General features: G+C 42.5%; 1 protein-coding gene across 4 annotated transcripts; it reads left to right on the top strand.

The window, feature by feature from the left end:
- The first annotated feature begins 1,349 nt into the window (after positions 1–1,349).
- On the top strand, positions 1,350–8,973 carry LOC102463658 (cytoglobin-1-like). 4 transcript variants are annotated; one of them, XM_075935604.1, is made up of 4 exons: positions 1,350–2,454; positions 2,997–3,072; positions 6,801–7,032; positions 8,138–8,973. In XM_075935604.1, exons 2-4 carry the CDS (start codon positions 3,029–3,031, stop codon positions 8,264–8,266), a joined length of 405 nt encoding a protein of 134 aa, XP_075791719.1. In that variant the 5' UTR covers positions 1,350–2,454; positions 2,997–3,028; the 3' UTR covers positions 8,267–8,973. The 4 variants fall into 4 exon arrangements, with proteins under 4 accessions (XP_075791719.1, XP_075791712.1, XP_075791695.1 ...); XM_075935597.1 differs by having other exon boundaries at positions 1,350–2,461; XM_075935580.1 differs by lacking the exon at positions 1,350–2,454 and having other exon boundaries at positions 2,482–3,072.
- The last annotated feature ends 1,550 nt before the right edge of the window (positions 8,974–10,523 follow it).

Below are 10,523 nucleotides of genomic sequence, written 5' to 3'. Positions count from 1 at the left end.
AACAGTTTCCTCTACCTCCTGCCACAGCATTTTTGTGCCTTGAACTTTTCCTCATTAAAAAAAGTTCACCTAGGCTGTGTCTAGACTGGCCAGTTTTTCCAGAAAATCAGCTGCTTTCCCGGAAAAACTTGCCAGCTGCCTACACTGGCAGCTTGAATTTCCACAAAAGCACTGACTTCCTACTATAAGAAATCAGTGCTTTTTGCAGAAATACTTGCCTGAACGGGAGCAGCATAAAGTCCCTTTTGCGCAAAACTTTTGTGCAAAAGGGCCAGTGTAGACAGCTGAGATTTGTTTTCCGCAAAAAAGCCGATCGGGACTTTTTTGCGCAAAAGCGCATCTAGATTGGCCATGGACGCTTTTCCGCAAAAAGTGCTTTTGCGGAAAAGCGTCGGTGCCAATCTAGACACTCTTTTCCATTAAAAGCATTTCCGGAAAATTATGCCAGTCTAGACATAGCTCTAGTGTTTAACCTGAATTATCCGTGCAGCAGCTTAAGCCCCTTTGTATCCTGTTTGCCCTAAGTGACAAATAAGAATAATTACTCTCTGTCCTCTACCACATCACATGAGGCTTCTATCAGACGCTTTTCTGTCTCTCCCTCGGTCGTCTCTCACTTACCTTAACCAGATTGTGCTGTCGCATGCTCATCATTTTTTTTCTTTCTTTCTTTCAAACCTCTTAGGCAGCCATGTGAGGAGGATCATTACTGTAAACCAACAGGATTAGGGTTAGTGAAAGGGAAAAAGCACGTATGTACTGGTTCTGTAGTGCTGTTAATTTCCTATTGGGCTAGAATTACATAGTGCATTGGGGTGCAGTGGGTTCAAGCAGTGGCACCCTGAACTTCTAAGGTCGTGCCAGCAAAGATGGAGGTGAAGGTCACAAATGGAAAGAGTCAGGGAATTTGAGCCTAGACTCCAGCAGATGTTCTGCCAATACTGCAGACCTACGACATGGTCTAACCTGTGTGGGTATGTCTACACTTGCACCCTCTTTCGAGAGAGGGATGCAAATGAAGACATTCAAATTTGCAAATTAAGCCGGGATTTAAATATCCCATGCTTCATTTGCATAATCAATTTATGGCGCTATTTCAAAATAGCACTATTTTGAAATAACAGACGCTGTTAAGACATGGTTATTTCGAGAGAAAATCCTTCTCTCTAAATAACCCTTATTCCTCATACAATGAGGATTACCAGTTATTTTGAGAGAAGGGTTTTCTCTCGAAATAACTGTGTCTTAACAGCATGTTATTTCGAAATAGCACCATAACGCAATTATGCAAATGAAGTGAAGGATATTTAAATCGCGGCTTCATTTGCAATTTCAAATGTCTTCATTTGCATCCCTCTCTCAAAAAAGGGTGCAAGTGTAGACATACCCTATTTGCTCAGCTCAGGAGCCACCAAGGACTGGAATGGCAGGAGCATTAGAAGAAAAGGTATTGAGGAGCAGGCCTGGAAAAGCTGCCAGGCAGAGTGAAGGTGAATTACCAGAGCTGTGTGAGGGAGCTGAACACTGGAAAAGCAGAAGTTCTGGGAAGTCAGGACTCTGGTGCCTAGGAGAACAGTAGCCCTCTCTCATTAAACAAACACCAAGAGCAAAGAGCTCCAGAGCTACATGTACAACTCTCTCACTGCAAGATGGTCATCACAATAACAAGTCTTCAAAGGATCTGGAACATCATAGGAAAAATAAATGTTCAGATTGGGATCACAGGGACTCTGTATTTCTCAAATTGGAGGGCTTGTGCTAGGAAGGGCCAAGAGGGGAATCTGGCTCTCATGGCCAGATTAAAGGAGTTTGATTCAGATGCTAGTTTTCCACAATGGATGAGTTGACAAAAGTCCTCTTCTTGTAAGAGTTGCCAGCATGGGATGCTCCACCCACAAAAAACTACAACAGCGTCTTGTCTACATCCCCAAAGGCACTAGGTGGTCACTGTTCTGACAGTGGCAGATGCTATGGGGTGGAGTTGGCAGGTCAGGGATACACTAGAATGGGATCAGTATAGCTCCATTGACCCACTGTGAAGAACATGGGAGATATCTATGATTCATTGACAGTATGTGTGCCTGTCTATGTGATTGCCACCATGCTATCTGATGTATGGGTGCCAAAAGTAAACTCAGTCCTGGGTGGGGTTTGCTGGTCTGCAGGAACCCAAGGTTGATAATGGTAGGTAGCCCCATCACCAATGCTTATTACAGTTATCAAGTCCTTTGCAAGTTTGTCCCCACCAGGCTCTGTTCAGCAGACTCACTAGGAACCCCAAGTGGTGGTGGTGAGAATCCAGGAGGGGGAAAGGAAACAGAAAGCGATGGTCGGGCTAAAAGCCTGAGCCCTGAAGCTGAGACTGCTCAAAGGCAGTTACTGCTGGGGAGACACTGACCCTCCTCTCCCAGACAAGTCCCAAACCCAACTGGACCATCTGAGGAAACGTGATTGGTAAGAGGTGTGTTGTAGCCTGGAGACCCATCCTAAGGATGGGGTGAATCTCAGGTGCCCATTGAAAGACATGCAGGTGCTGGGCTCATCACTTGGAAAAGTAGCCACAGAGATACTGAGAGTGATCAAAGGTGTTATTGACCTTGGAACTGTGATACTAAAAGGCACCCTGCCATGGCTGAAAAAACCCAAACCCCATCCTTGCCCTCTGGATTCCCAACTCTTCTCCCTTCACAACAAGACCTCTTCTCTGTATGGTTCCGTGCCTTCAGAGGGAGAAGGCTATCCCTCCCTCTCCATATGGTAACCTCCTTTCCTGATTAGAGGTGATTAGACAGCACTAAAACCTGCAGAAATGTGACTGACTGAAGTAGAAACAAAGGGTCCTTTCAAAAGCCATTAAATCCCTAGGGCAATATATAGAGAGCTCTGAAACAGAGAGCAAGAGCACAAATCACACTATCTGCAACTTCCTACCCGTCCTCTCTCATCTCACTGTGCTTTTCTCAACATCTTTCTTGCTATGGCGTTCTCTGAAGCAGAAGTGCAAAGGGCTCGTGGGGCCTGGGAGAAGATGTATGCCAATGCTGAAGACAATGGGACAACTGTGCTGGTCAGGTAAAAAAAGATCCCATTCCGTTGCTGGTCAAGTTGGGGAGGAAAAGAGACAGATGGAACTACATGCTAGGAACTTGTTCTGTGGACTTTGCACAGTTCCTTACCTTGTAACATCATTAGTTCTGGATACCTCCGCTCAGTGGGAAATAGATAAGACAAAAGAGGTACAGAGATATAAAAGTGATACAGGAGTCCAGAGAAGTGGGTTGGAAATGTGTAAAGAAACAACTATTTCACCTGGAAAGAAGTGTATAAAAGAGAGGGCCAGTTAGCAAGACACTCTTCTTCATTCTATCCGATAAGCAGCTAACAATGGGACAGACAAAACAGAAAGTTAACTGACTACCCTTAGGCCACATACAAATCTGACACAGAATCAGGAACAGAATGCTATGTCCCTCTAAATTCCTTTATTGTTTACTTCTGTGTCCTCTAAACTTCTCTTCCAATTCTCCTTTCCCCTCTCCAGTCTTTCAACTATTTCATTCCAAATAAATTGTTCTCGCTACTAATCTCCTCTAACATAAGTAATAGCTTTATTTCTAGTCTTGTTGCCCTGGATCTCTTCTCTAAAATCTTAACACTTGCTTCACTCCTTCCCAAAAATTCAAGCTTATTCACCTACAGGGCAACACTATTTCAAAATAACTAGCGCTATTCCGAAATAACTTAATCTGTGTCTACACATCATAATCATGAGAGATGGCTGGCAGCCTGGAGACTAAGAGGTTAACTACACCTAGTCAGGTGGAGTGGCCAATGGGAATGTAGGTAGGAATTTCAAACTGGGACAAAGGAATTTTTGGTTTTTCCCTCCTTTCTGGTAGTTCCCTCCAGATTCTGAAGGAGACAGACATGTCTGTCTCTCTCTCTCTCTCTCTCTCTCCCTCTCCCCAAGAAACAATTCTTCACTTTCTGTAAGTAGGGTAAAGTTTAGATAAATCCGTTAGGTTTTATTATTTTATGGTCTGGGAAATAGGATCTGATGTTTTGGCTTTCCTTTGTAACTAAGTTCTAGGCCCATGGAGTTTCTCCATGAGTATATTATTTTGTTACTTTTCCATCTAGTTATTATGCTTGCAACAGGAATATTGTGGTGATAATAAAAGTTCTCTCTTTTTTCTTTTTATTAACCTGGTTAATTTTTGTGTCCTGGTTTGTACTTTAGGGGTGAGATTTCCCAAGTAGTCTCTCCCTGGTTGCTTTATTAATATTTGGGTGGTGGCAGCGGAGATTTTATCCCCAAAATCTAGGTTAAGATTTTGGGGGAAGTTTTATACCAAAGCCTGGTAGATAAGGTTTTGGGGTACTTTTGCTGGCCCCCAATCCTGCATTTATTGTGCCGGAGTGGGGAAGAAGCCATGACAATGCAACAGGCAGTTATTTCGAAATAGTGTCAAAATACTGTCAAGCTAGAGGACTTCTTATTCCGACTCCTGTAACCTTCATTGTACGAGGAGTAAGGGAAGTCGGAGGAAGAGTGCTCTGTTTTGAAATAAGTGCTGTGTAGACGTTCCCTTTATTTCGAAATAAGCTGTGCAATTGACAGAGCTCAATTTGCGCAGCTTATTTCGAGTTAAGGCCTGCAATGTAGATGCACCCTAACTCAGCTGGAATTTACATCTCTACCTTTTGTCCACACTTATAACCCTACCATGGATCTGCCCAAGTGGGACTCCTTACTTTTTCTGGTGTCTCTTTCACTCACTCCTTCTTCCTCTCATGCCATTTCTAATTCTATATCAACCACAGTAAATTTACATAAAGCTCTTCTGCTCTCCATCCTAGAATATTATAAAGTACAAATACGGTCAGAAAAGTGAATATAAAACACAGCCCTGCATCAATTCAACAGATTTGCTCCCTGTGGTAATTTACTGTAAAAGATTTAGCACTTTTTATTACTGCTAGCTGTACTGAGTCAAGACAGCTCTTGGAGAATGAGTTGGATTCCTTTTCATGCAGTAGCTGCAGAAGTGCTGATTAACATTTGATGCAGATGGATTTTGTTTTTAAACTGGTGATGAGGCACAAGCCAGGAGTTCTGGCTGTAGGCTCAGCTCCTTGGCTACATTTGCAGGGCTGGAAGTTTGGGGCAGAAAAATCTATATTTATGAAATGATAGGATGGTCACAGTCACAAATGTAGAATCACACAATGCCATTTTTAGAGTAATAGCTCACTGCATATATCCACACTCAACCTCAGCTATTCTGTGAGGCATTTCAACTACAATGACCCCTTTAATGTCATTTCTGTATTTTATTAACTTGGCCCCTTTAAACCATAAGCCCTTCTGCTCAGGGAATCTTAGTTGGCACTTTCTATAACCATACTAAATAGATTATTAGTTTAGTCCAGTGAGGGAAATATTGCATTCTTAAATGATTTTCCAAGATGCCACTAAGGCTAGGATGGGACTGTAGAAAGGAGCCTCATTTCCTTCACAGGTAACTTCAGCCTAAACTATCTTTTGAATTAATGATGCTAATGATACCCAATACTTAAGTGAAAATCCACCTGAAAGCAAGTTGCAAACTCCAATCTGGGCCTTCCCTGAATAGAGTTGGCTAAAGTCTATGCAACACATTCCCTCCATCTATTCATGCATTTACAGCAGGGGAAGGAGCCTACCACTTGAGTTTACATCTGCTTGGCCTCTTGCAACATCCTTGGTGGGACCAAAGCCCCAATTTCCAGTGGATTTCAGTGTGGGGTGTTTTTTTTTTTTGTAATTTGTTTTATAAAACATCCATTTAAGTAGGCAAACTGGACAAGTTAGGATTTTAATCCAGGTACGGAAGATGAACATCCCTCTAAGCTACACATTCCAGAGGAATTTTCTGTTACAAAATTTTGTTAAACCACGAGTGAAACTAGCTAGGAAAATAAGACAGGCAGGCTGTGAGTATTCGGTATGTTCAAGCTATGGTCAGTAGGCATCTGGCTGGGAGCAGCCAGAACAAGTTTTAAGGTGTAGTTAACAAGAAAAAAATCCTGGAGGCAGCTGAGGGGAGCAGTGGCAGACTATTAGGCTGTGTCTAGACAGGCAATTTTTTCCGCAAAAGTAGCTGCTTTTGCGGAAAAACTTGCCAGCTGTCTACACTGGCCGCTTGAATTTCCGCAAGAAACACCGACGATCTCATGTAAGAAATCAGTGCTTCTTGCAGAAATACTATGCTGCTCCTGTTCGGGCAAAAATCCTTTTGCGCAAAAGCTTTTGCACAAGAGGGCCAGTGTAGACAGTGCAGATTTGTTTTGTGCAAAAAAGCCCCGATCGCGAAAATGGCAATCAGGGCGTCTTTGCACAAAAGCATGTCTAGATAGGCTCGGACGCTTTTCTGCAAAAAGTGCTTTTGCGGAAAAGCATCCGTGCCAATCTAGATGCTCTTTTCCGCAAATGCTTTTAACGGAAAACTTTTCCGTTAAAAGCATTTGTGGAAAATCATGCCAGTCTAGACGTAGCCTTACAGGATAGTGGTCAGAGCTAGCAGGGATCTGCTTTTGACTTACTGGGAAGGAAGGCCAGAGAAAACCAGAGCTGACCCAGAAAAGAGGGCATGTGATGACTACAGGTAGGGAGAGAAGTCAAAGTAGTCCATAAGCTACTGTCTTATACATTAACCTATACCAGTGTCAATGCCTCAGTGCTCAAGAGCTCATTGGGGAGAAGAAAATGTGTCAACTATTTTGTGTTCCTCTCCTGTTTCTTCTCTGATCCACTGCAGAATGTTTACAGAACACCCAGACACCAAGTCCTACTTCACCCACTTTAAAGGGATGGGCACAGCTGAAGAAATGGAACAGTCAGATCAGATCAGGAGTCATGGTAAGAAGGTCCTCACCGCCATCAACGACTTGGTCCAACACCTTGACAGCACTGATGCTTTCCTTGGGATAGTGAACCCATTGGGCAAGAAACATGCCACGCAGCTCAAGATTGACCCCAAGAACTTCAGGGTGAGTCAGCTGACTTCTCCCCTCCCATGTACCATGATGACATGGGATGCATGTCTTTTCTGAGAGACAGATGTCAACTGGCTTTGATGAGGGTTATGCATTTGGGGCTGCTGAAAGGGGATAATTAGAACTGACAAATGTGTTGCTACTAATGTCCTTTCCTACTAATGTCTGTCTGCTCACATCACATTACCCAGGCTTGTAATATAGTACCATATAGAATGTACATAGAACTTTTAATCTTCAAAGCATTTTGGTAGCATTAATTAAATCTCAAAACATGCTTGGGAAGTAGGTTAGTATTGTAATGAGATTACATAATGTATTTAAGAAGACACAGACCATCATTATTTCAGTGCATAATACATCTAGTAAACAAGGAGTATTAGGAGAAAGCTTGCCTTCGGGGCAGGTTAATCCATAATTGTTCAGTACATGATTTCTTGCACCTTATGTTGAAACGTCTAAGACCATTTCTACACTAGAGAGTTTACAGTGGCACAGCTGTACCAATGTAGCTTTGCTGCTAAGAAATTGCTCATCTAGCCACTCTATTCTGACAGGACCAAGCTCTCCCATTGTCATAATAAAACTACCTCCATGAGTGGCTATAGTTATGTGAGTAGAAGCAGCTCTCTTACCAACATGGCATTGTCCACACCAGTGCTTCTCTTGGTCTAATATATGTTGCTCAGAAGTACGTTTTTCACACCCCTGAGTTATATAAGCAATACAGACCAAAATAGTGAAGACATGGCCTAATACTGGTCACAGACAGGATAATGGACTAGATGGACCGCTGATTTATATGACAATTCATATGCTCTTATGACTATATATACACAAGCTTGGCCAAAATTAATCCATCAGATATGGGATAGATTTACACAAACCATGGGAATGGTATAGAGTAAGATTTCCAACAGCTCGTTTTTATTACCCTTTTTGGACGCTACACATTGCAAAACTGTTTCTGTCCCCCCTTTCCTCCCCTCCTCAAGTCACATACAACTTTTCTATTAGGAAGCACCCATATTCTTATTCACAGATTGCATGGAGGGAGTTCACACTGTCTTCCTCTTTCCCTCCCCACATTTTTCTTTAGGTAATCTGTGACATTATCTTGCAACTGATGGAGGAGAAATATGGTGGAGACTGCAAGGCTTCCTTTGAAAAGGTGACCAATGAAATCTGCACTCGCCTGAACAATGCCTATAAAGAAGCTGGCTGGTAAGGAAGCAACATGCCTGGGCTCCTAAACCCTTCCACCAGCATGAAGACCCGGCACTGAATCACTGACTTTAAACTTCCAATCAGAGTTGAAAGTGAAGAAAAAAAATCAAGAAAAGTCAACCACATGAATATAGGAACATAAACACATATAGGAAAATAAAAACGTATCAAAGGCAACAAAGAAATCTGAATGCACTTTGCATCTAGGAATACCCCAGCTTGATTCTTCCATCAATATGTATGTAAATTAGCAACAAACTTAAAAGCCCATATAATACATTTTAAGGTAGAGACTCCTGCATGGACGACTTCACCTGTTACTAACCTCCCATCTTTCCACCTCTTGAGTCATGGAGCAGTATTCCCTTATCCTATGATCAGCAATATGAAGGGCGTCTTTCTCCAACTGTTCTGCTTGTGAAATAGTGAGTGGAAGGCTCCAGACATGAGAGCTATTAACTATTAAGAAACCATTAGAGAAGTCACCAGTCTCGCTTGTGCAAGGATGGTGAGAATTCCAAAAGTATGGGATGACAGTCATCATCAGGCCAAATGACAAAGCCACCCACCCCTTCACAGTGGTAAATGTATACAAATCTCAAAATACAGGCCTTAGCAGTGGAATTTATCATTCTCTAGTGCAGTTCTCACACTAGAGGGCAGCAGTATCACACATACTAGCCTGTGTATTATGCCAACTGCCTTAAATAATCTACCTGGAAGTGTCTTTACTTAACAGCTGTTTGACCTTGATGTAAATTGCTCCGCACTCATTCCCCTCTTTCTTGTCAGCATTCCTGTTCCACCACGATGCCTCAGCCTCTCTTCAGGAGTAAATGACCCAGTATCTGCTTGATTGTTTTTCCTTGTATTTAAAGGAAGTGGTGAAATCATTAGTTGCTATTCTTAACAGCATGTGTCCTTCTGCTTAAGTGTAACTATAGATATCATCTGATTGTTAATAAATATACTTAAAGCAAGTGAATGTCTCTCCTCACTTGAAAAATCAGAACAGAATATTTAGTAACACAGAGTCCCTGTCAAGGCAGAGAGTAATTACTTGTGGAACCTGGTTATAAATGCACTATTACTAGTAGAAGTGTGGCATTTATATTAACCCATCTAGCATACAATACTCAGGCATTTAACAAATATACAGTGCTTAGATTCCTAAAGAGGTGAAAAGGGAAGCTTCTACCTTCTCCAGGGGCAGAACTGTGGGATAAAAACAAAAATTTAAAACAAAACCATGATGTGACATTTCTCCCACATTCCAGTTTTGTTTACACATCCCTTCATTCACTCAGCAGGAGACTCTAAACACCCAACTTCCAGAAACTAAACTGCTCCTGGAGAATGAGGTTGTCTGTTTCAGTGCCCTATTCTGCCCATTAAATCCATGTATATTCTAAGCAGTCAGACACCTAAAGTGTGTTACCCTCAAGGCAGAAGAGAAGAATGATGAAGAGGTATTGTAAGAGATCAAGGTCATTCCACTTTGCACACCTAGTGTGAATACACTTTGTTAGTTATGCTTCTGATCAAAATGGAATTGAGTGGAATGTTAAATCCTATTGCAGGAAAGACGTGGAGAAATTGAAGAAGGTTCAAACAAAAATGATTAAAGGTCTAGAAAACATGACCTGTCAGTGAAGACTGAAAGAACTGGGCTTGTTTAGTTTAGAGATGATTGAGATGGGATACGATAGCTGTTTTGAAGTACCTAAAAGAGTGTTACGAGGAGGGAGAAAAATTGTTCTCTTTGACCTCTGATGATAGGACAAGAAGCAATGGGCTTAAATTGCAGCAAGGGAGGTTAAGGTTGAACATTAGGAAAAACTTAACTGTCAAGGTGGTGAAACACTGGAATAAATTGCCTAGGGAGGTTGTGGAATCTCCATCACTGGAGATACTTAAGAGCAGGTTAGACAGACCTCTATCAGAGGTGATCTAGACTGTGCCTGGTCCTGCCACGACAGCAGAGGATTGGACTTGGTCACCTCTTAAGGTCTGTTCCAGTTCTAATACAGGCAGTCCCCAGGTTACATGGATCCGACTTACATCGGATCCCTACTTACAAACAGGGTGAGGCAACCCCGCACTAGCTGCTTCCCCCCAGCAGACCAGGGAGACGCAAAGCTAGCGCCCCCCTCCCAGCAGACCAGGGAGACGCAAAGCGGCTTTTCTTAGCAGACACCTCAGCTTGAGAGTAAAGGACTGAGGGAAGTGAGATGTGGGAGAATAAAACTGAGCTCTGG

The sequence above is a fragment of the Pelodiscus sinensis genome, chromosome 1 (genome assembly GCF_049634645.1).
Source record: "Pelodiscus sinensis isolate JC-2024 chromosome 1, ASM4963464v1, whole genome shotgun sequence".
Lineage (NCBI taxonomy): Eukaryota > Metazoa > Chordata > Testudines > Trionychidae > Pelodiscus > Pelodiscus sinensis.
Note: the sequence above shows the minus strand (reverse complement) of the source record. Positions and strands in the feature narration are given on the sequence as shown.

Bases quoted from the DNA above. Each gene is read 5' to 3' on its own strand.
- LOC102463658 (XM_075935580.1), top strand. From the start codon at position 2,978: ATGGCGTTCTCTGAAGCAGAAGTGCAAAGGGCTCGTGGGGCCTGGGAG. The intron at 3,073-6,800 runs GTAAAAAAAGAT...GATCCACTGCAG, and splicing joins GGGACAACTGTGCTGGTCAG to AATGTTTACAGAACACCCAG. The intron at 7,033-8,137 runs GTGAGTCAGCTG...ATTTTTCTTTAG, and splicing joins TTGACCCCAAGAACTTCAGG to GTAATCTGTGACATTATCTT.